Source organism: Vitis riparia, chromosome 11 (genome assembly GCF_004353265.1).
Source record: "Vitis riparia cultivar Riparia Gloire de Montpellier isolate 1030 chromosome 11, EGFV_Vit.rip_1.0, whole genome shotgun sequence".
Taxonomy (NCBI): domain Eukaryota; kingdom Viridiplantae; phylum Streptophyta; class Magnoliopsida; order Vitales; family Vitaceae; genus Vitis; species Vitis riparia.
In genome coordinates, this window is record NC_048441.1 from 18,880,145 (window position 1) to 18,905,480 (window position 25,336).

At 34.9% G+C, this 25,336-nt stretch overlaps 6 protein-coding genes across 8 annotated transcripts; 1 reads left to right on the top strand and 5 right to left on the bottom strand.

Annotated features, from left to right (window-relative positions):
- The first annotated feature begins 212 nt into the window (after window positions 1-212).
- On the top strand, window positions 213-2,512 carry LOC117925590 (pentatricopeptide repeat-containing protein At1g11290, chloroplastic-like). Its single transcript, XM_034844647.1, has one exon. The coding sequence runs from the start codon at window positions 453-455 to the stop codon at window positions 2,244-2,246; it is 1,794 nt and encodes a 597-aa protein (XP_034700538.1). The 5' UTR covers window positions 213-452; the 3' UTR covers window positions 2,247-2,512.
- A 929-nt stretch (window positions 2,513-3,441) lies between these two features.
- Window positions 3,442-6,227, bottom strand: LOC117925591. Its single transcript, XM_034844648.1, has 10 exons — window positions 6,118-6,227; window positions 5,850-6,046; window positions 5,437-5,644; window positions 5,284-5,336; window positions 4,856-4,892; window positions 4,711-4,776; window positions 4,492-4,596; window positions 4,229-4,382; window positions 4,051-4,127; window positions 3,442-3,949 (listed from the first exon to the last, which is right to left on the bottom strand). The coding sequence occupies exons 2-10, from the start codon at window positions 5,948-5,950 to the stop codon at window positions 3,884-3,886; spliced, it is 867 nt and encodes a 288-aa protein (XP_034700539.1). The 5' UTR covers window positions 5,951-6,046; window positions 6,118-6,227; the 3' UTR covers window positions 3,442-3,883.
- Window positions 6,228-7,859: 1,632 nt separating this feature from the next.
- LOC117925612 lies at window positions 7,860-8,982 on the bottom strand. Its single transcript, XM_034844676.1, has one exon. It carries the CDS (start codon window positions 8,694-8,696, stop codon window positions 8,070-8,072), a length of 627 nt encoding a protein of 208 aa, XP_034700567.1. The 5' UTR covers window positions 8,697-8,982; the 3' UTR covers window positions 7,860-8,069.
- Window positions 8,983-9,219: 237 nt separating this feature from the next.
- On the bottom strand, window positions 9,220-12,402 carry LOC117925613. 3 transcript variants are annotated; one of them, XM_034844679.1, is made up of 6 exons: window positions 12,293-12,402; window positions 11,907-12,063; window positions 10,690-10,842; window positions 10,373-10,548; window positions 9,984-10,106; window positions 9,220-9,482 (listed from the first exon to the last, which is right to left on the bottom strand). In XM_034844679.1, exons 2-5 carry the CDS (start codon window positions 12,036-12,038, stop codon window positions 10,007-10,009), a joined length of 561 nt encoding a protein of 186 aa, XP_034700570.1. In that variant the 5' UTR covers window positions 12,039-12,063; window positions 12,293-12,402; the 3' UTR covers window positions 9,220-9,482; window positions 9,984-10,006. The 3 variants fall into 3 exon arrangements, with proteins under 3 accessions (XP_034700570.1, XP_034700569.1, XP_034700568.1); XM_034844678.1 differs by having other exon boundaries at window positions 9,968-10,106; XM_034844677.1 differs by having other exon boundaries at window positions 9,220-10,106.
- Window positions 12,403-13,342: 940 nt separating this feature from the next.
- LOC117924504 lies at window positions 13,343-14,358 on the bottom strand. Its single transcript, XM_034843128.1, has one exon. The coding sequence runs from the start codon at window positions 14,329-14,331 to the stop codon at window positions 13,393-13,395; it is 939 nt and encodes a 312-aa protein (XP_034699019.1). The 5' UTR covers window positions 14,332-14,358; the 3' UTR covers window positions 13,343-13,392.
- Window positions 14,359-17,871: 3,513 nt separating this feature from the next.
- LOC117925524 lies at window positions 17,872-21,042 on the bottom strand. The gene is made up of 2 exons (XM_034844547.1): window positions 20,521-21,042; window positions 17,872-18,696 (listed from the first exon to the last, which is right to left on the bottom strand). Exons 1-2 carry the CDS (start codon window positions 20,826-20,828, stop codon window positions 18,177-18,179), a joined length of 828 nt encoding a protein of 275 aa, XP_034700438.1. The 5' UTR covers window positions 20,829-21,042; the 3' UTR covers window positions 17,872-18,176.
- Window positions 21,043-25,336: the final 4,294 nt, after the last annotated feature.

Sequence of the window (25,336 nt, forward strand, 5' to 3'; positions counted from 1 at the left end):
TGACCTCATAAATTAGAAATTTTATTAAAAATCTTATGAGTAAATTGTATTTAACCAAAACCATGGTGAATGAAGTTAACCCTTAAAATAATTAATAAAAATAAATTTTTAAATATTTTATAAAGTTTAAATACTACATACAAATTTGCAGATAAGACGATAAGAGAGCAAATAGCAATATCGCTAAGGAAAAAGTTATGACCTCTTGAAACTCGATTCTTGTACAAGGAATTGAAAATTTTAAAATTATTTTATCAAATTCTTGCAAATCTTTTCCTTATTTTGTCAAATTCTTTGAAATATTTTCCATTTCTGAATTCCATTTATTCCAATCACTAGATTATAGGATTGCAAATCAAGATTTTCCCCCCCGGCCAGATTCCTTCACTCCAATCAGAGTCTAAAGAGAAAAAGTTAAGACAGTTTGGTTTGTGTAGAAGGATGTCAAGTACATGTCGCCTAAGTCTCTCTCTACGCTCTTGAAAGGGTTCGCGCCAATTAAGAGAGTTTTGTTTGATTTCCGTACCAACTACCACTCCCGCTCCTTCAACTACCTTTTGAATTGTTGTTCTTCTCTACCAGACCTTAGTCGAATCCATGCTTTGGTTGTGACAAATGGGTGCGGTCAAAACCTCCTCCTTTCAACAAAGCTTATCACCACGGCATGCTGCTTGGCTCCGACAATGGACTATGCTCGGAAGATGTTTGATCAAATGCCTAAAAGGGATGTTTTCCTTTGGAACACCCTGATTCGGGGTTATGCGGATGCGGGTCCATGCGAAGAAGCTTTGGCTCTTTACAGTAACATGCATGGTGCTGGGTTGTTTCCCGATAACTATACTTTCCCTTTTGTGGTTCGGTCTTGTGCGGTTTTGTCGGCTTTGAGGGAAGGGAAGGAGGTTCATTGTAACATAGTCAAGCATGGGTTTGATTTGGATGTGTTTGTGCAGAGCTCTTTGGTTGCTATGTATTCTCAGAGTGGAGAGACTTTGGGGATGGAGCTGGTTTTTGGTGAAATGGTTGTAAGGAACATTGTTTCTTGGACAGCGGTGATTGCGGGTTATGTGCAAAACCGGTATTTTAAAGAGGGGTTGGGTGTTTTTAGGGAGATGGTGGGGTCAGGGACTCAGCCGAATGCGGTTACACTTGTGAGCGTCCTTCCTGCTTGTGCTGGTTTAGAGTTTTTGAATTTAGGAAAGTTGATTCATGGGTATGGCATTAAATTGGGCGTGGATCCAGATGTCTCACTGACGAACGCTTTGATTGCATTGTATGGTAAGTGTGGGAATGTTGAGACAGCCAGATCCTTGTTTGATGGGATGGTGGTTCAGAATCTGGTGTCTTGGAATGCCATGATTGCTGCTTATGAACAGAATAATGCTGGTGCTAATGCGGTCAAGCTCTTTCGAAGGATGCAAGCTGAAAAGGTAGACTTTGACTACATTACGATGGTTAGTGTTATTTCGGCATGTGCTAGTTTGGGAGCCTTAAATACTGGAAGGTGGATACATGAGCTTGTCAAAAGAAAAGGCCTTGAAATCAATGTCTCAATCACAAATGCACTCATCGACATGTATGCAAAATGTGGAAATATAGATTTGGCCAGGGAAGTTTTTGAGAGGTTACCTTGTAGAAGCGTTGTATCTTGGACTTCAATGATAGGAGCTTGTGCGTCTCATGGGCATGGGGAGGATGCCCTCAAGCTCTTCTCACGAATGAAGGACGAGGGAGTTAAACCAAACAGCTTCACCTTTGCTGCTGTTTTTACTGCTTGTAGACATTCAGGACTTGTAGAAGAAGGAAGGAAGCATTTTGAGAGCATGATGAGAGATTACTCAATCATGCCTGGTGTAGAACACTGTGCCTGTATGGTTGATCTTCTTGGTCGAGCAGGTTCTTTGATGGAGGCTTATGAGTTTATTGAGAAGATGCCAGTTGAACCAGATGTGAGTGTTTGGGGAGCTCTGCTTGGTTCTTGCAGAATTCATAGCAATCTTGAGCTTGCTGAGCTGGTGGCAGAGAAGTTGTTCCTATTGGATCCTCAAACTGTTACTTTCTATGTCCTTATGTCAAATATTTATGCTGAAGCTGGTAGGTGGGAAGATGCAGCTAGATTGCGGAAACTAATGGAGGAAAGGGAGTTGAAAAAGATACCTGGTCATAGTTTGGTTGAGGTAAATCGGAGGTTCCATACATTTCTATCAGGTTCAAGGTCTCAATCCTCTTTGAGAGGCTCAATCAACTAGATTATACTTATGTGAAGAATTGATTCCAAAAACTTGAAAGGAATGCATAATCAGATGAAGGATTTTGGTTTTCAGGAGTGTGCAAAGCAATCAGGTCATACAATTCTGGGTACAGCCTCTATAAATCCCATCAGAATGGTGATAGGAAATGTTTCCTTCATTTTGTTGAAAAGTTGAAGATTCAACCAATTCATTTATTTCTGTACATTTATTGTAGCACATCAAATGTTTTTACATAAAAAGGAGAAGGTTAGGACTCAAAGATATATTAAGTTATCAAGAACCAAATTCATGTAACAGTTCCTGGCTACCCTCACAGGAACGAATTCAGATCTTTCAAAGTTAATCCTTGTCTTAACTTGAGGGTGCTCCTATAAATCTGTATCACATCATGAATCCCTGCTCAAAAGATGCATAACAAACGTTGAGTAAAATCTTGAACAAAAGACATGCTCTAGAGTGCCAATGCTAAGAATCCTCTATTTTTGCTCCAGGGAGTAAAAGGTCTCTCCTGGTCACTTAAATTTTTGTGTGCCTAGTTCAAGTATCAGTCTTTCAACTGTCTCACTGGTGTGCCTTAACTCTTAAGAGTTGGGTAACAGAATCTCTTTTTGCAGGAGGGAGACCACCCAACGTTTTACATTTTTCTGTTATTGATAACTCTCGCATATTTTTCTACGTAAAATCTTCTGAAACATCATAGAAATGTGTCTTCTATTGGTCTTGTAAAATTTAAGTGAAATCCCTTCAGAAATACAGTTCTCTATGTTCTTTCAATGTTTCAAGTTTTTTATGACAGATCTGATCATTATTCTCCAAACTGTTACATCGTATCATGTCTCCTTTACTTGCTCGGATTCTTATGTTTCTCATGTCATCTTTCACCTCTTTGTCACAAACGGATTAGATATTTGAGTCATTGTCTTGTATGCTTTGAGGTACATTTTTTTTACCTGTATGTACAATGGACACATATTATTCCTTTTTCTTGTCTTTTCTGTTCCTTATTTCCTGGTAAATTCTTCTTCAATACAGATTTCATGTTGGGTAAGCTGTATTTCATAGTAACTAAATGGAGGTTTATCATGGAACTAGTTTAAGCAGCAGAAAATTGTCTTCTATCTGAGGCCTATAGGCTGTAAAGTATATACCGTTCATGGAAATTTTGAATAGATAATCTTGTGCAAAAGAAAGATACGTCAAAATTCCAGTCATTTTTTTTTTGGAAGTATAAATCCTACAAGGAATTCTTTATAATTATGATTGAGATAATCGGAAATTAGAGCTAATGAGGCCTGTCAAGTAGTAACAGGTGAAGCTTTCTTACATTCCAGCCAGATTTGTGTTTTTAGCATCCAGTTTCTCTCCTGACACAGCCTTCATTCATCATTGTCGTTCTCTTTGAAGCTCAGAAGTAATATTCTAAGTTGGATCATCCTCTTCATTAGGACTAAAAACTTCCTGAGTCTTGTTTCTTTGTACAAATGAAACATAGTGTTTTTTTTCCTCTTTTGCTTTGCTAGGCCTGCACCGTCCCAATCTTGGGTGCACTGTAAACATCAAGTATTGAATGGTCTGTATGAACAATGATTTCCCTTTCCATACAAACAATTGAAAAAAATTGTGTTGAATAAGTTCTATGTCCTGAAGGAAAGCAAGTAGGTTTGCTCCTGTAACAGTTGAGAGCTTGCCACTTCCACCATCTGATGGAGAATACAGAAGTTGTGTCAGTGCATCATGAATAAAAAGAGATGAACAGAACTGAGACCAGAAGCATGAATTCAGTGAACACAACAGGTATTACCTCAAAGCCCATTTTTTGGTACAGTTCTTGTGCAGGTCCATTATTTCTATGCACATGCACAAATACCTGTTCTACACCTAGAGCATGAAGATAGAATTTATAATGGTGGCAATCCCATTTCATTTCATTTTATACGCTAGTTCAAATATCTGAAGGGTGAATTCATGTTTTATCTTACCAATTGATTTGGCTGATTCAACAGCAAAATGCAACATATTGCTTGCAATGCCCTGGCGGCGCACTGATTTGGCAACACATAAGTTTGCAACATAACCATATTTGCTTGATCTAGTTCTGTTGATGCTGCAGAAAAGAGGAGCCTTAACCTGTTCCTGTGAGATGAAATTATACCAGTTCCAGTTAACGGAAGCATTGGGTTGTACTCAGTAAGAGGTAGATTAACACTTGGAATTTAGATGGATCAAACATGAAGCATTGTACCCCTGGAAAGGTCTCTCCATTCAACAAATATCGGATGCTCAAATCGAGGGTTCCTACTACACTTTTCAGTACTGTTTGTTTTACACCCCTCTCTTCCTTCTTTACCTGATAATTCTGAAGCAATTAACATAATTCTATTTTGTCTTCACAATATTGGATTTAAATGCGTATACTATATAAATAATAGCAGATTTATAATATTTTCTGAAAACAACATACTGCCACAATGCAGGTGTATTTCTGGTCATTTTGTCCTCTGCATCGTCTTTTTAATGCATTGAACTCCTACACAGTTAGAGGAAACATTAAAAATTATGTGCATTATATGCAATCCATACATTTATATTGAAAGAAAGATGACAACCTGCTCTGCAAATTTCCTTTTGTAGTTTTCAGCATATCTGTGACACCAAGCAGAGTTGGGATCAGTAATGTCCATTTTTTTGCACTTGTATGTATGAAGGCACTTGCGCAGCCCATTGTAGGTTGCCCACATCCATAGTGGGACTGAATCCCACCTCTGGCAGGGTCTTCTGGTGTTGATTTTCCCAGAAATCTAAACTTTTTTGTTAAGAGTAGACACTGAAAGTTTGAAACAATTCCTTCAAGTGGCCTTCTTTAGACTCTGAGCTTATTTCTGGCATAAAATGGCAGGTCTAGATGGCCGCATATATGCCATTTAGGCTGCATATATGCCATTTATGCATATCTTTAGATGGTAAATCATCCATTGGGACCTCAGATTCCATCTTTTAGATTGAAAATTTAGTTTTGTCAATATGTAGGACGAACCTTTCATTTGGTCTACCCTCCCAGTGACTTTCTGCTCGCAGCCATGCTGCTGTCTACCACAGAATCACAACACAGTCACCACTATAATTTATTCATGAACACAAATAGAATACCCTTTTAGCATTTCATGGTTTGGAGTAATCCATAGCCTACCCAGTATTCTTCATCCAGCACTGCCGCTCGTGCCATGAATGGTCCAAACTCAGCCCTGTTCCCTTCATTGAATTCTTCATCTGACGGCTGCAGCTGGTCAAATTGGAGATTGGATGGCCTTTCTGTTCTAAACTGAGGAACAGATGGTGCCTGAATCTCTATTGAGAATTCTTCCTTCTTCCTTGTTGAGGAGTTAGAATCCATTGCCCTGTTGATTCAAGGAAAGTTTCAAGGATCTCATGAATTCAAAATGAATGGAACAGAAACATGTTTCTGTGAATAACAAATATTAGGGAAATGAAACCATTGAAAATTATTTTCTAGAACTCACAATTTGTTCCTCTGCATCAGAAAATGAAAATTCTGCAAGAACAAACTCAAAATTCTATTGAAGCTAAAGAAAGGAAATATACATTGTCCAGGAGGCAGAAACCCTGTGAAGATGACGATAATCCCTTGTCCCATTTTGTGAAAGTATTGACAAACACGGTCTGTGAAGTGCAATGGTCAACATCAAAGCTTGCTTTCTCCAGAGTAATCTTGACAGAAAAACACAGTTCTTGAAGCTTTCTTATCTCACTGGGGGAAGTGTAGGTATGGAGTTTGATTTCTGCTAACAATGAGGGAGGCGGTTAAACCAAGAAAATTGAGAAAATACGAAGGAAATGACACCAGGCTTACCTGCCTGCAAGTCAAATGGCTGGCCATTGAGAGAGGACAAGGACAAGTATATGAAGACGCTCATGAGGGAGAGGAACCTGGTGGTCCATGGTCTTCTTGAGACCAACACCACCAACACTCACACACCTCAAAAAAAAAAAAAAAAAAAAAATAATAATAATAATAATAATGGATGAAGAAAAAGGAAAGGAGTGGTTTAAAGATTGAAGTTTGATGATTTGCAATCACCTCAAAGATCTTAATCACTCCCAAGGTCCCCACTCCCTCAACATCCAATCTTCAAGGCTTAAGCTACTGGCTTTTCACATTCTGTTAACTGCCATAAGCAGTTTTGGCTTGTTCCATGTAGAAGAGTGGTTTGACTGGTGAAGGTAAGAGCTGAGGGTGAAGATTAAATTCAATGCTAGAACATATGGTTGAAAGAGAAACTTGCAGCTGCAGTAATTTAATGTTCTCAGGCTATATTTGGTTGGTTTGGTTATATTTGGATACTCTATGACATAAAAAAAGAAAAAATATATATATATATATATATATATATATATATATATATATATATATATTATATCTTATTCCATATTTGAACGATAATGATATAAGATAATTCATTTATCTTATTCTATATTTGGTTAAGTGGTAGGATATATCCATTATATTCTTTATATCCTTTTTTACATAAGATATGTTAATTCTATGTTAATATGTAGAACATGTACATTTCATATATTATAAATTTATTAATTTATGTATTATAAATTTACTTATTTTGTAAAATTAAATTTATGGTTAAAAAGGAAAAAATATAAAATAATATTAACATAATATAAAAAGTTTTTATTTATAAAGTTTAAATATTTTAATCATAAATTATTAAAAGTAAGAGAATTTTCATTTTTAAATAGAAAATATTAAAATGAATGTAATTTTTATTTTAAATAATGAAAAATAATATATACTATTTTTTATACTATTTTTAAATATATATTATACTATTTTAAATATAATTTTTATTTTAAATATATATTATACTATTTTTTTTATTTCACAAATTAAATATAAACATATGATACAACAAATCCGATTAAATATCAGATATATTATCCCATTAAAAATCATATATTAAAAAATACATTTTTTATGCAATGAAATATGATATATCATGTACTATTTTATCATATCCCACATGGATAGAAGCCTAAATGGATAAGCAAAAGTATCACAGTTCATATGTATAGAATTTGTCAGAGGAATATGTGGGTTCAAAGCTGCCAGCCAACAGCCTTCTTTCCCACCTCATAAAGATGTAGAAAATTAACATTAGTGTCTAAAAAAATGCAATCATGGAGCATATTTCCCTCTTGCTTCAATGATTACATATTGTGGTGGGCACATGTGCATAATCATGGAGGACCCACCATGACTTGATGCCATCCAACGTGGTTTTTATCTGAAATTTTGTTTCTTTTGGGAACAAACATTTGGAGGATATTGTGGTTGAAGTTCTAGAAAGGATTTTTGGATAAAAATATAGTCCGCAAAGTCCCCTGTTTATTAAGTATATGATTTGCTGAAAGAATTATACAGAGAATATGTTTGAGGCCATTTGAAAGACTATGTTAATTGCCTTTTATTGCTGCTTCAATTGGTGATTGAACAAACCCACAAGTGAAATGAAGTGAAACAATATCAGTGAGCCTTTCTCAATGAACAATGAGATCAAAATCCATAAACCCAATACCGGATAAGAAGAAACAGAGAATTGTTAAATCTTATTTAACATAGAACAGATTAAGGAAGGAAGATTACTCTGCTCTCCAAAAACACTATGTTTCTCTACATTGCACAGCCAATGGCCACCCCCATAGTGACCCCAAGAAGTTCAAACAGCAATAAACAATGAAAAAGAAAGAAAAGAAGAACACACTCTCAAACAAATCTAAGTCGCTATAGCCTCAGCCTTCAAAATCAGTTTTCACCCACTGCCCATACTTGTTTTTCATCTTCTCATCAAACTCCTTGGCTTTTACCTCTGCAATTTTTGCTGCATTTGCCATGGACTCCTCCTGCACACGCGCAATCCTCCTACTCCTCTTCCTCGCCGCTGCCTCTCTCTCGGCCTCCAACCCCTCATACTCTCTTACCCAACAGCTGTGGATAATACAAGTCAATGTCAACACCCCCACTTGCATTACAAACATTGCCATTAAAATCCCACATTCCAACCTCACTAAAAGCTTAGCCTCCTTCATGTCCCGAGGCGATTTCAGCATGGAGAGGCTCGAATTCTCTCTGGTAAACAAGGCCAAAATGCCCAGCAGTTGGCCCATGGAAGAGGAGAGCAGAAGTGAAACATGGGTTATGAAGCAGAAGTGTGTGAGCTGAGAGTAAAAACCAACAAAGGAGGAGAAGAGTGAGATGCATGAGATCATGAGAAACGCCCAGCCCAGTGAAGTTGGGGGCATTCGGAGGAGGATGGTGGGTGCAAGAGAGGCTGAAGAGAGGATAAAGAGAATAAAATTCAAACAAGAGAGAAGAAGATTCAGGAAAGAACAAGGGGTTCTGAACTTAGAGGAACCCATTTGGATTGGGAACTTCTGAAATTGATGTTGAACTGCCCTGAAGGATATGGAGTGTTTTGAATTTAAATGGGTGGAGATTTGGCCGTTGGAGGCTACAACGGCTAGGTTGTGTGGGCTCTCCTTTTAAGTCAGAAACATGTTTTGTATAATTCCCTCTCTTAGCTTTTAAAAAGTAACAGAAGAATGTTTTTGCTTTTCAAATTTGAAAATACTAAGAAACAAAACTGTGTCACATTTGGCATACATTGCATGGAACTTGACCCAACAACTTAGAAAGAGGTTTATTTTCAATTCTAGTAGGTTTTGGCATTGTAAATTTTCGGCTGATGTGATTAGGATTTATGAAAAAGATATGGATGTAAAATGCCCTAATTGAATGAAATATAGTTTGTTCTTCTAACCAGAAGAGTACTAATTTCTGCAATGCTGGCAACAATTTTGTGAAAGTTGGGTTTCCCAGGAAAGGGAAAAAGGAAAAGGAAAGAAACAGGAAAAGAAAGAGATGCAGAAATGAACAAGGACAAAACAAACTCAAACGTAAAGCTAATTAAATACATGGATCTGTTTCATAGTGGGAAATGCTCAACACATAGCAAGACAATGTTTGATTTGATGACTCTTCTGCTTGTGCACATCCCCATCAATGGCAATACAATTCCATGTCGAGGGACCATAGGGCGTAGTAAAGTATTGCAACTCCAGCAGTGATTATGATAGCAACCCTTTTTGTGCGCATGGAGTATTTCCAATAGCAGTTGCTTTGTTTTTGAGTTCCTACCTGATCATCTGAATCACATGGTTTAAGGACAATATGATGTTAAAATAAAGACTTAACAGAACAAAAAATGATCCATTTTTATTCTATTAGAGGAAATAAATGATAAGAAGTATTGATATCTGAAGTATGGGCCACAAGGAGATGAGATGACGATTTCAGTATTTAAGGAACTCAATCAGCACAGTTTAATATTGTAACATGAACTCATCAAGAAAATGACAGTAGCAAATAGAAATAGGGTTATTTGAGATCTCTGTATTCTCATACTGCAAAACTCTTTCTAGAATAAAAAGAACCATTCATGCTTTTACAGGAAAAAATAATACAAGATTTCACTTCAAATATTCAGAAAAATCAAGATGGAAATTTGATTTTCTTGTGGTTTCAAAATGAACTCATGTCCTATTGGCTTAATTGTTAAGAGAACCCCACTAAGATATCATCTAATGGCCATCTCAAAATACTTCTCAAAGGAGTTAACAAATAGGCATACCTGGTTCTTTGCATACCTGGTTCTTTTGACAATTATTATTTATGATGATGTATGGGTTAAAATGGCCTCAACTCTATCTAATGATGCTTGCAACCGTCCTGAATTCATGTTGAACAATGGTTCACCAGTGCCGACAGCTCTGTTCAATTCAAGGTTTCAACCATGAGCCAACCCCCAAAGTAATGTAGATAAGTTAGTTGATGAAACAATGTTAAGGAAGAGAGAGCACATCATCCTTTTTCTTTTATGGGAAACAAAGAGCATGTCATTGAAACTTGAAAACATGAAAGAATAAATGATGATTGATATATGGAAGCTTGTTATATCAGAAAAAAAATATAAATTTAAGCTTATAGCTCTAGAGAACTCCTCAATAATTAATATAAAGAAGATCAAGAAACTTGCCCTGTAATTTCTGGAAGAACATAATCAGCCGTCCACCCAAATCGAAAATCCAGGCCAGGGAACAAGCCAAGTGATGTCTTATTACGAATCCTAGATATGCCATTTCCACCCAAACATGTAGTAAGCTTCCATTTCCAACCAGTGGTGTGCAACTGAAAACTATGACCTACGCCAACCTGGAAATTTCCAAGAACTTTGACTACAACAAAAATTTTCACGTATCTGGTTGCATGAACCAATACAGTTTTCCATGATTATGTTTCTTCACATATGCATCCCCACCAAAAAAGAAATGGAACAGGTAAGAAGCTTCAAACCTGGAGATTCAGAAATTTGGTTATGGGGATCTTTTTGGAAAGAATATGCACATCATGATGTACAGGCTCGTATATGAACTTCCACCTCCGATCTGGGGATAGAGGCTTCAACACCAGCTTTGCCTGGTACTCATTCACTGGAGCATTATAGAACTGAAACAGGACAATGAGCAAATTGGATTACAAAAAACTGGAGATAATATACAACATGACTAGAAACAAAAAACTAACAAACAGCCACATTCTGTATTACCAAAATTAAAATCAGAATAGAAGTAATGAGAATACTCAGTATGTGATGCCATCAAAAGATCAAGGATTGATTTTTGTGAACAATAGATGGGAGTTTGCAATTCAAAAAAAACTTAAGAGGCTGATTAGCTTAGTTATTAATTTATAGTTCTTTTACATGAATTATCATTGCAGGCTTTTTATGAAGTTCCATCATTTCCAACAAGGAGGGGATGTTGATGAGTACATAGAAAAATGGGAGCACTAGGAGCAGTTAAACACAAATAAAAGGATGGACTTGCAGTGACGTAGAGGGCTGGTTAAGGATTTGATATTCAATATTTCTATAAATAGTGGTTGATTTTTGTTGATATGAATGACAAAGCTTTAATTAATCCTCTGTTGCAGAATAATTTCAGGCACTTGATCCAAACCTAAGGTTGCAAGTTGCAACAAGTAAGTGATTCTGTCTTAACCTCATTTTCCTATCGATTTCCCTCAGGCATAGTCATACATACACCAGAAAAACAAAGCCCGCATCATTCACACTGAGCAACAATCAACTTCACCTAGAAGAGCCATGTTCTAATATTTTAGTCATACGTCTTTTCCTCAATTACTGAAATGCCACACACTCCATTAGTCCTTTAAGCCGATCATAAATATACAGGCCTACAAATATCGCCATTACACATTTGAAGTAAGTTTTACATGAAATAGACTTCCATACAAACAATAGTAAGCAATGCCATCCATTCACCCATTCTGGCTCTCTCTCACCAATTCCTACAATAACCAGAGATAATTGGTTTATCGTATTAATATTTATACTAAATTTATCACGAACATGATTTTATTTTCAATATTTGGAAAACCAACATCTAATAATGAAAAAAAAAATTATTATGAATTAGGAAATCCAAAACAATTAAACCGGACTTAGAGAACAGTTCAACTTCAAGAATTTACAAGCATTGAAAATATACCTCCAAGTTGAGTCCAACCCGCACCCCTTGAACCTCTTTTCTAAACTTCAAAAACAACTCCGAAGGCATCAAATTTATGTTGTAGAGTTCATCCCACGACACGGGCTCCTCCCCATTCGAACCCGCATCCATTTCCAAGCAATTCAATCGAACAAAACTGAAAAAAACACCAAAATTCCATCAAACCAGGCTTTTCCCTTTCTGGGTTTCCGAAACTAAGCCCTGTCATCAACACCCCACCACTAAAAACACACCAAAACTTGGCCGTTTCTCTCCTCAAAGACGGGTATTTTCTAGGGTTTCAGATTATATTTTCCGGATGAAACAAAATAGTGCTTTTTCCACCCCAAAACCTCTTCAAAAAGCTCAGAAAAACAAGAGATTACCTTTACACTATGATTGATTACGTAGAATGAATAGTTTGAATCTGCTCTGCTCTTCCGCAGTGGAGAGAGTGGGGCTGTTTGAAGAGATGAAGGCGAATGTGTATATGAAACGGACCAGAGCTGAGGCCCAACATCGTTGTCATCGAAGCTCCATTGGGTTTTTGTCGAGGGCCCACCAATCCTTTGTGGGCTGTATCTATATGTTTGGCTGAGATCCATTTGTCTGCTTATGCCCCAAAATTACTTCAAAATTGGAATTATTTCGAGGAGCTTTCTTGTACAGAGTCTTCAAAGTAGGTTTTTTATTGTTGGGTTATTTGAATTAAAAGGTTGTTTGAAAATTCAAATTTTAACGTTCATTTTTTGTGGGCTCATTTTGATAAAAATGTTTTCATTCTTTTATTATAAAAATAACTTTTTAAAAAAAAAAATCTAAGTAAAAACATTAATATTAAAAATGAGTTATTCTTCAAATTAAAATATGAAAAATACTAAATTCAATGTTAACTCTGACTTAATCTTCCATATATAAGAAAGGGTATTTTATTTCCTTTTTTATCAATCGAACTATAGGGGGTGTAAATTGACATAAACAAATGAATGGACCTTTACTTTTATAAGGTTGAACAGATTCTAACTTTAGCAAAATACGACGAATTGACTAAATAACATATTTAACTTTATGATAGGTCCAATAAAAGCAGGAAACTATCGGTTTTTCTTTTTTTTTAAAAAAATATTAGCATTTGATAGAAAAAATAAGAGAAAAGCGTGTCATCATACACATATGTGAGAAAAAAAAACCCAAAATTAATAAAATTCATATTATATATATATATATAACTATTGTAGCTACTATATTTGATTTATTAGTAATAAAAATTTGAATTAATTTTAGAGGTTTTATGTTTTCTGGTTTTTTTAGATGGATGTGTGGAAAGATATATCCTTTTCTAAAAAAGAAATAATAATACAAATCGTTTTTTTTTTGGTTGTCTCTAAGTTGGACATATATTCCAACAAAATTAAACCTTATTCAGCTATGTATGGTCACGATGTTACCCATCACCATCTGAAACCAAACCAACCCACAACATATCTCATGAGAGACTCAAAGGCAAATGAGGCGAAGCAGGCATCTCACCAGGCGAAGAAGACGACGCAGGCGAAGTTGCAGACAAGGGTTTCGCCCGTTTCGGCACGAATTTTCTCGCCCAAACATGCTTTGCATTGATGGTAAACTTGGCCTTCCCCATCCCATTCAGTATCATTTCAATGGTGGAAGCTGAGTGAAACACAATCCTCGCAAACAGTGACTGCTCATTCGCCTCCACTTCCTGCATATACAGGCTCTCTATGCAATCCCCATAGCTTCTCCCAAAGAACTCCCTCACTTCCCATTCGTATACTGGATACCCTTTCGAGAACGTCACAAACATCGTCCTATCGTCCGGCGGAACCTCGATTTCCCTGTTCCATGGTTGCCCCACCTCGCTCTCTCCATACCCCATATCCACCATCCCGCCCAACCCCATTTTGTTCAGGCCGGTGTGGACCATGGGCGGCACCACCATCTGGCTCTCCAACACGTTCTGGGTCTTGTTCCTTTCAATGGCGCTGTCCATGATGTCCTTCAGTCCTCTCAGGCACACCTCCTTCACGATCTTGGCTATCCCTTGGGCTGCTGGAACCCGGTTATGATGGAAGAATTGGAGGTCGATCTCCTTCTCCATCAAGCTCTGGATGAGAGGGATGTCATGGGAGTCCGGGGAGGAAGAAGGGTAGTGATTGCTGATGCAGTTGAGGCATGTGAGAGCCTCGTCCGCAAGCTCGTTTACCAGAATGTAGGGCAAGGAGAGCATCTTGGTGACGGCATTGTTGAAGCCAGACCTCTCTAACCAGAGCCAGAAGGCTATGATCTGCATGGATTCCACTGGATCACGCCATAGGTTGACGACGAGAAGAGTGTAGAGCTGGCGGTCAATCGAATGGAATATGTTGAATTCTTCTTGGGTAACATAGAATGGTGATTGGGCCATCGTATATGTACGTGTATATGTTTGATATTCGTGTATGCCAAAATTTATACTACCAAGCAGTGGGATCAATCAAAGTCCTGACGAATATAATTCCGAGTCATTGAATCTATGAAGAAGCAAATCCAAAGTTCAATTAATTAATCAAATATTTAAAATAAAAATAAAAAACCGAATTAATAATATGTTTTACACGTATTAATTACTAATATAACGTAAAACCCATAGAAGAAAAATGAATCTATACATCCAAAGTAACATTCATCAAGAAAAATTGACTTCCATGTTGTATAATAATCGATATTGATTATTCATTAGAGATTAAAAAAATAAATAATTAAATATTTATCATGAATTCAAATCATTTGTGGCTTTTATTAATCTTCTAATGAATGCTAGAGACATTAATCGGTCTCTTAAATTTTGATAATTGCGACCATTATGAGAATCTTACTAGTTTAAAATAATATCCAATTTATGGGTAAATATATGAAAGCATTTTTTGAAATAATTTGGTATAAAGTAAAAAAAAAAAAAAAAAAAAAAAAAAAAAAAGACAAGAATGACATTTACATTAAAAGATGAATCAACATATGTATCCCTAATTAATATTTCGCTCAAAACATAGAGATATTATAACAGATTTTAAAATACTAACAAAGGCTTTTACAAATTATTTAAAATCTCAAAGAACCCTTTTATGGGATATAACAAAAAAAAAAAAAAAAAACCACCCACATAAAAAACTATTTTATCATACAAAAATAAAATTGGGTTTTATCATTTATTTCCTTAAGTCCATATTTGGTTCCATAAAATTTGAAAAAAAAAATGTAAGAAAAAGAAAATAAAAAAGGAAAGTGAAAAGAAAATGAAAAATAGATTCACAACCATTAAAGCATTTTACTTATTTTCCTCTATTATATAAAGATTAAATAATTTTAAAATATATAAGTTTTTAATTATATTCAAATTTTTATATATATTTTTCACAGTTAAGTCACATAAAAGAAAATTATTTTCTTGAACTTTTTTTTTCTTTCCTTTCTACTGTTCGGGATCCAAACATAACACAAATCTTCCTCATTTTATTCCTTAGCATTTTTTGGGATCCAAAGATAGCACAAAATCTTCTTCATTTTGATAGACTTTCAATCAAAATATAAACATTTTTTTTTCTCAAAATAAATAGAGAGGAAATGAATAAACCTGAGGGTGAGTCTTCTGTCTTCCCAAAGTGAAGCCCTGTTTGCAAAGCCACCATTTCTCACAATTCTCAATTTCTCAGAGGAAAAAAAAAAAACTTCATTTATAGGCAAAGCAAAAAACCAGTCAGAATGGCCTGGTGCCATGATCGTATTTCTTATCTGTATTTTGTTAATATTTAAGAATCTACAGTCAATCCAAATCAGGAGAAATCACGGAGGACAAGGTATAATTAATGGTCTTTTTCATTTTTTTTTTCATTGTAATTAATGGCTTTGAATGTGTATGGTAACTTCATAGGCACACAGTTATGGCTTTTCCTCTTTTGGGTATTGAATTTTTGGCAATTGAAAAAATTACAAATGCATATATATTGGAATATTATTGTAAAAAAAAATTTGAAATTTAGCTATTTAAGTTGGCGGGCAATATATATATTAATATCAATGGATTTTTTTTCTTTTTTGAAAATAGCAAAAACTTAGAACATGTTTGGCAAAGATTTTGCAAAATAATTTAAAAAGAAAATTGAAAACAATTTTTTTAAGTATATTTTTCAATTATTTTAGAAACAAAATTTTATCTAGAAAACCAAATGTGAAAAATAATTTTTTCTATTTATTCTCTATGACATTGATGTATAATAAAACATTTTCAACATATTTTTTTTATATTTTTAATTATTTTTACCTATAGAGAAAATTCTCAAAAAAAAAAAATTCTTTAATAAAAATTTTGTCAAATTGTGTATTTTAAGTTAAAAACAATTTTCGATTTATAATTTTCAAATAAGTCATTAATATTATAAGAAATAGAAACAATTTATTTTCTTATAACAAATTTAAAAAAATAAATACCAAAAACAAATTTTAAAAGAGGAATATGAAATTTAACAAAAATGATATGAAAAAGTAAATAATAATAATAATTTTATCCAAGGAAGGATAAGAGCCTCTTTGACAACAGAAATAACTTCATCGTTATTCTTTAAAAACAAAATGAAATAGTAAAAATTCAAATAATTTTTTGAAAACAAACCAGTTGCTTTCCCCCGTTTTTAAAGACGAGAAAAACATGAACATATTTTATTATGGTTTTTAAAAACTATTGTTAAATTCAAGAATACAAATCAATTTTTAAAAACAAATTAAAAAAAAAATCACCAAACAGAACTTAAAATTTTGTGATCCTTTGATGTCATCAAAATATGTAAAAATACTAAAATTGTTTGATAGACAATAAGTGAGAATATTACATAAAAAAAAAAAAAAAAAAAATCAAAAGAAATGGTACAACAAAATGCATATTTATATAAGAAAACATAAGGATACATACTTCTTATAAAGTATCCTTATGCAAAAAGTTTTCATATTTATCATCGAGAAGAAAAAAAAATAATTAATTAAATAAATAAACATAAAAAATAAAATAAAACTCAATTTTTATAAATAAATAAAAAACTTATTGCATTTTTCTTATAATATTATTTGATTAAATATATTTATAAGTTAAATATGTAATATAATAAATCACCAAACATAAAAAAGAAGGGTATAGTATTCCCTCTTTTATTCTATTTCATAGTATATCTAATCAATCAAATCATAGTTGTGAAAAGCACGCCTAGGCTCTGAGCAATGCAACGCCATCCTTCGACGCACAAGGCGCTCGCCTTTGGCAAGGCGCAACACAATCGCTAGGTATGCCTTAATCCCCTACCTTATTATTATTCTTCTTCTTCTCCTTCTCTTCTTTTTTGGCATCACCGCATCGGGTTGCAGAGGACTGAGGGTAGAGAAGCCCTAATTTTTATTTTTATTTTTATTTTTTAGGACCAAAACGACGTCGTTTAATCCCCATTCTTTAAAAAAAATAGGTCAAAATGACACCGTTTTGACCCTGTTTTTCCTTCTAGCCCCCTTTTCAGGTATTTTTGAACCCGATACCATTCCCAAATCTTGCCCTAGCCTCAGCCGTACAGTGGAGAAGTGAAGAAGACGAAGAAGATGAGGAAAAATAGAGAAAAATAGGAGAAAAATAGAAGAAAAATAGGATAAATAAATTATTGTTAAATTTGATTATATTATATAAAAATATATATGTAAATTAGGGTGCGCCTCACTTCACTAAAGCCCGCACCTTGCGTCTTAGGCTCTAGGACTACTTTGCGCCTTGAGCCTTTTAAAACTATGAATAAGACATAACCTAAATTTATCTACCCCCCTCCCTCACACTTTGAAATAAAAGACCTTAATAACTCTTTAGACACGAAATAAATGATCATTAGTGCAATTAGTAACATGAGGGTGGGAATAAAAGCTAAAGAATCAAAACCAGTATCAGAAGTTCTAAGTTATATATATATATATATGATACAATGAATAAAAGTGCCTTAACAGCCAAAGCAAACAAGAAAGAAGAAACCGTATTGCTGCCATTATATTATGATTATCAATCAAGATGCCCTAACAGGGTAACCTAATGCTACAAGTGGAATGGGGAATGGGGAATGGGGAATGGGGAATGGGCAAAGTCTCACAGAATCATCAAACCACAACCACAACCACAACCACAACACCATGAAACATTCTTCAAACTTCACAGTCATAGTCTGAAAAACATAGTCAGAGCTAAACCTTTTGTCAATGTTGTAGTTCATTGTCCCTCTCTCTGTTGTTATTACCTGCAAGCTCAGTGATGCCAGGAGTTGCAGCATCCATGCCCTGTAGATCAGAAAGGGAGAACGACCGCCAAGGAGGGAATTTCTGTTGAGAAGGTGGCGATGATGATGGTGCATTGTTAGATGACTTCTTGGCTTGTGGGTGCAGAGGTGGAAGAGAAGGGGAATGTGAGGAGCTCAGGTTGGAGCTGCAGTTGGAATCCTCACAGTAATTACCACTCTCGGAACTGCTCATGGTCACTGCAAGGGCCAATGTACTTCGGGAAGAGATGAGGGGTCTCTTTGATATCCCACCAGCATTACTTCTCCACGGGCAATTCCGGTTCTTGTCCCAGAAGTTACTGTAAGCAAGCAAGTTCTTGCGTTTCTTGGCATAGGCATTTTCAGGCTTAGCAAGGTCCTTAACAGAGGAAGACGCTGATACATCAGCTAGACTTGTGAAGGATTTTGATTTTCCATTGTAGAACTTAGATATGCTTTTCCTGAAATGACCCAGATGCAAACACTATTCAAGGAGAAGCAAGCGAAAAAAGCAAAAGAAAAAAAGAAAAAAGAAGACAGTAAAAAAGGAGAATGAACTAATATATCCAAATTCCAAAATGTCTAATATAAACTCCAAAATTTGATCTTGGAGATCATGTTTGGTGCAACAAGAACCATAAAAGTGGCTTCAAACAGCAACTCAAAGCGATACAAGTAGAAAAAAGGATCTATGAAGCACCAGTACAGCAAATTTATAGACTTGAATTATTCCAAGGCCTCATTTAGGATAGCTTCCTATTTTTTGCTTTAGCTGAAAATTGAAACTAAAGATGGTGCCACAACTTTTAAAGGACAATATTGGTATTATAAATTTTTTATTAAACATGAAAAAACTTGTTATATAAGTCAAAATAAAGCTTCTGCAAGAAACAACATTTTCCTGATTTCAATATTAAGCTCTTTTTTAAAGAATAAGCTCTTTAAACAAAATTAGTCAAACAAACATGGAAACTGTTATTGAGATTAAAAAAAATGCTTTTGGCTTCCCAAACAGGGCCCAAATGTTGAAAGCTTCCTAGCTCCTACCCATTAAATGCCTCCTCCATCCATTGTGTAACATTTTGAAGCCAATTATCCAATATCCCTTTTGAAATGCAGATCAATTTCACATTTCAAACTTTTGGATAACGCATAGAATCATTTTATACTCGGGAAATTTGATCTCAAAGGTCATGTTTGTTGCAATAAGAATCATAAAAGTGGCTTCAAACAGCAACTGAAACAGTACAAGTGGAGAAAAAAGGATCTGTAAAATAACACTATTATTCTAAATGTTGAAAGCTTCCAAGTTCCTAAACATTGGATGCCTACTACACCATTGTGTAACATTTTTGGGAGAATCATCCAACACATTTAATCAGCTCATTCAATGAACAACCAACTAGACAATGAGCCTCTATCCCATCAACCCACCATGGACCAATTTCAAAGTTGGACATTCTCAACAAATTAATCACAAATAACTCATCCTTGACATTCTTCCCTATATTAAAAAAGAAGGGTCTTGCTCTGTATGCGCCAAGAAGTCAAGTTGATCTCACAAAATGGCCTTCGTACCCAGCTGAAATTCAGCAAGGGAACCTAAAATTCAATGACCAATCAACCACTATGAGGAAGGCATATGAGGAAGGCATTAGGGTTTTAAGTGACAGGTAGTTTAGTTTATCATTCTCTTCAACATCTTCAAACTAGAGTAATTCATTTTACAAAAATGAGGACGAGAATTCACATGATTCTCTCAAATTCCAACTGTTCCTAGAAACAAATCTAAATTCACGAATAAGAGCAAATTAGGGCATTTTCTTTTTCTTGTTTCTTTACTTTTCCCTTTTTCAAGTTGATTGGAAATTAAGATATTTGGATTTTCACCACTCAAATAAGAAATGACAATTTTTCCCTGTGCAATCAAACAGCCATCATAGCAAAGATGGAACCAAACCCAAAATTTCTAATTTAATTGTATGGCCAGGGAAAAAAAAAATCTGAAAGAAGTATCCAGAAGTATCCAAGATTATTGTACTTCAAAGCTCTGTTTGTTTGCTGAGAAAATCTATGAGAAGTTACCAAATTTGGCAAACATAAAATCTTTCATATTTTGGGACGGCACCTGATTGAGCTAGCGTTTCATTTTTGCCAAACGAAAACAATATAAAGCAAAAAAAAAAAAAGTATTTTTTTTTCTTTCCATCTACTTTTTTTCCTCGGCAACCAAACATTCCAAAGAAGGAATAGAAACAAGAATCAAGAAGCAGAAATGAACCTACTTGACCACTAAAACATCCTCCAAGGCATCCATAGTCTCCAACGGCCCTTTATACGAGCTCTGCACCTCCGTCTCGCCGGAATCCTCTCCTTCCGACGACCCTCCGGAAGCGTCACTATTCCTCCCGATCGACGACGAGCTACACGAATCCAACCCCTCCTCCCTCTCCTCCACGCCCGACGGAAACCTCCGATCACTGGAAAAGACTCCGGCCTCCGGCGAATCGAAGATCGAAATACACGACATCCCGTGGACAAACCCTGACCGTTCGATCCCACTACCTCCACCGCTCTCAAACGCAATCGACATCGTCCAAAATACTCAAATTATAAAAAAAAAAATTTAAAAAGCTCAAATTCAGCACGAAATCAACAGTAGCATCGATGCAGTGGAATTAATAGGTGATTCGAAGAAGAAGAAGCCCGCACGTGGCTGGCACTTGTGGAGCTATGGAGAATTTGCAGAGAGAGAAAGTAAGAGCTTTAGAGAGAGAAAGAGAATCAAAAGAGACGAGGAAGGACCTTATCCTCATCTTGGCATTGGCACGCTTTTATAAAATAAAATTTATATTTTAAAAAAAATGGAAATGGGAAATAAAGAATATTATCTATCCTTATCCTTAAATTAAAAAAAGAGTAATTATCCGCTACACCGCGGTTTGCAATAAAATCAACGGTTGAGATAGATTTCTGGTGTCGTTCTTCGGTATGCAATTTGGACGGCTCGGTATGATTCGATCATGGTCTTCCACTTAGTGTCGTTTGTCTATAGTGACTGTGGATCATGTTTTGCTGTGTCCAATATAAGTTCGAGGAGTTGATTGCAGGAAGGGCTGGATAGGAGTGGAAGAAGGAAAAAGGAGTCTGACAGTTAGGGGACCAACTGGAGTGGACTTCCGGTACAACCCCATTGAGGCGTTACGTGTTTCAGGGTTTGTCGAGGGCGAAGGCAAAGATCGTGCCACGTGTAACGGAGTGACTGTGACATGACACGTGTGCATTAATATTCGCGCCGCATGATAAGCGGGTGACGTGTCTACGTAGCTCCAAACTTCAAATTCCGATGTTGTTTCTGGGTGGGTCCCACGAGTCTAGATAGTTGTCTCCTGTGGATGAGTCATCGGGCGGCGTGTCTGTATACGAAACGACGCCGTTTGGGATAATCCCTGTCCCTTGACACGCTCACAAATCAAATATCACTGTCTGAAAATATCTCTTCCCACTAAATCTTTTATTGGATTGCTCTGCTTTTCTATTGATAACCAATGAAATTAATAAAACTACTTAAAAAAAATTCCAACATCCTTACTTTTAAAATGTAAATTTGATTTATTATAATGAACCTCCATAAATTGGAAATTTAGAATTAAAAAATTGATTTTCACAATTTTTTTCTAATCATAATAAAAATAAAAATTTACAAAAATATCCATGTTTCATCCTTCCCCAACACCACTTACACATGGCACCATGTTTATCTTCATTCCAACAAATACCTAAAATGGTGAAAAATCCACTTCAATACAGAAGTGGAGATCACCATCAAATGGGCCACCCACAAGACCAACCAACATTCAATGCTCGGAAAAACCCCTCCATTCTATCACCCATTAGATGCTTAATTATAGCTTCTTTTACTTATCATAAGTTGTAATTTCTTCATAAAAAATTACTAATGGGAGCTACACGAAATAGAATTGTGAGAATAGTTTACCTAAAAACTTGAGAGTACATAAATTCATTTGAGTAAAAAATAAGAATCATAAAAAGATACAACTGCCAACCTTGATTTGACCAATCGATCTCCACCTAAGAAGTATAACTTAATTACTCTTATTTTTATATGCCCAAAAGTCAACAAAGTGTACAAAAAACTTACCGTGCTTGCAGCAACAATAGAACAATAACTTGTATAAAACCCTCACCATAAAGCAATTGGGGGATGCATTGGATAGTTTTTGAAACCACTCAAAATTCATCATAAATGTCCTCCTCTTTGTAGGAAATTTCTCTCTATATGCAACAAGAGACAAAATAAAATTTTAGTTATTCCAGAAGAATTTTATCTTCTTCAATAATCATAAGGCATTTAAAAAAAAAGTTAATAAATATTTTTCTTCAAAACAATTCTTGACAATATTCCTACCATGATATGTAACTTTATTTATATCTTGAAGCTTTTTGACAATTTTGCTATGAAAAAAAACTCAAAAATAATAGTGGTGCTCATAATTATGCTAGTGGATTTGATTTAGTTGATTTATATTTTGAAGAGACACTTGAAGCACTAAAAATTTTCTTTAGAGCTATTATATTGTTGTAAGGCAATAAGTTTAATGCACTAAATTTTCTTGGTCCCATATTGGCATCATTGCCTTATTTGTTTGAGAATCTATTCTATCTATATTATCATTAATATTAAAAATCATAATTCAAGATAAAATTTTGATTTGTAGAAGTGAGAATAGTACAAGTAGTATCTAATTCATTGGATTAAGTTATTACCAAGGGTTTGGGCATTAAATGTGCCACCCACATGGCACAATTCAAATGGGTTGTGATAATAACAAAATGAAAGAAAAAGAGAAAAAAGAATATAAAAGTCGCTCAACTACAACATGAGAATTAATTGGAACATAAGACTTAATGGGTAATTAAGTTCAAGAAATTAAGAAAGTTAAGCTTGAAAACTGTCCTAGTGATGAAGGTTTGAATTTGAAATTAATGATAAATCCATAAAAATGGTATTAAGTGATTATCACTTCCAACAAAATCTAGGTTCAAAAGGAAGAAGATTTTCAATTAAAGAGAACTTGAATGATTCAGGAAGTGAGCAACAACCAAGATGAGAGCACTAAGATCACGATCGATATTAAGGAATGATCTCACAATTAAAATCAATAACATAATGAAATATAACATACTACAAATAAGGAGAAATGTTCCATGCCACACATATAATACATACAAGAAACCTAATCAACTTTGCAATTGTATATTCTTTTCGCTCCCAAAGATGACAAGCTTCCTTATCCTTTAGACGTAGGACACAAGTCATCAATAAGAGGATACCAAATTATTCATTCCTATTGTCTTCCTTCAAATGATGAGTCACTCTAATATAGTATCAAATCCTCCTGAAATTATAAGGAGACAAATTTACTATCACTAGTTATGTGCTTTCCTTAAAATAAAGCAAGGTTTCCGATCAATATATTATGATATTTTAGAATCATTAGGAAATGGATAATGGTTGAGTTATTCCTCTAATATTATTACTCATACCGCTAATTCCTTATTCCACACCATTATTAGTATGTTATGTCACAATATCAATGCTACTAATTAATAAGAATTTGTTAGGAATCCAAACTCATGTGAACTCCTAGTGAAAGAACCAATAAAAAAAAGGATACTGTTCTATTATCCAACATGGTACCACTTTAATGTTCAAATACTTCCATAGCCTAATAAAGGGAATGACTAGCTTTTCTTCTAGTATTTTACAAATTGGGAGGTTGGTTATCCACAACAATGATCAAATGTCCAGCATGTTATCAATAAGGTGTTACCTTAACAACCTTGGTGATATCATTGGTTGATCCATGGGGTAAATACATGGTGCTTCAATGTTCTAGTAAATGTTAGAATAGCAACATTAGTGATATCATCAACATCAATAGTGCACATCTTAGGTGCTTTAATGTTCATTTGAAGGTTAGAATACAACATTATTCTAAAACAATAACATCATTGTTTTAAAGCCATGACACCCTAAAGTAGCTTAATGTTTTATCGATGCAGGTAAGATTTCAAAGCAGTAGTAATATTACTAAGCAACAAATCCCAGTTGTATTTCAGAAGCATAATAACTTGAAACTTTTTTCTTATTAGGGTTCAATGATGTTGCTTTTAAACTTAGTAAATGTGTCACTTAAATGATAATTATTAAATATCATAAAAGGTTTAATCTACCTTCATTGGATATTAATTAATTTTTATATGAGACAGTCAAAACTCAATCCAATAATTGGTATTAGAGATAAAGTCGTGAGTTCAAACCATGGGAGCCTCATATTGGGGAAGGGGTTGTTGGGATGAACACACATTATGTGCTCAAAATTTTAATATATCCCCGTCAGATAGTGACACAAAGTAGAGAGTAGAGAGTATAGGAATAAAAAGAAAGAGAGAATAGAGATGATAATGAGTATGTTCGTTTTCTTTTGACTTAATCTAATTATCTTTTTTATAGGTTGTACATGACCATGATTATATACTCTATTTATGACTACAGTGTTAGATTCATGGTTTGACATCTAAGCCTACAATTAGGTGGTTAGAATTGCAAATAAGTAGTTAGCGCTTGAATTGGGCTGATTTATTGTAATTGGATTGTTATAATCATAACTTGCCAACAACTATGGTTAAGGAGGCAAATTACTTTCTACTTGGAGGGCAATTAGGGTTATTATCTATCATATTAGACCAAGGCCGTCTTTGAGGCATGGGCAAAAGGTACGTTGTCCATGTGACTACTAAGGCTAATGATCGAGTTGGGTGGCCGTAACCTTCTAGATGATTTGGTCAAAGGAAGTGATTATAAGCTTATTTCGATAAGCATCTTGATAGGACTCTAGCTTGCCTTGGCTGAACGAGGAGCTCGATCCAAAATGATGACTCAATGTTGTTGGATAGGGGCCTAGATGGGCTTTGGTTCATTCAAACTGTTGTTGTCGAACCCACGTATTTTGATTAAAGGTTGCTTCTAATATATAAATCCGGACTTGTTATTGACTCGTATCCCATCAACAACGT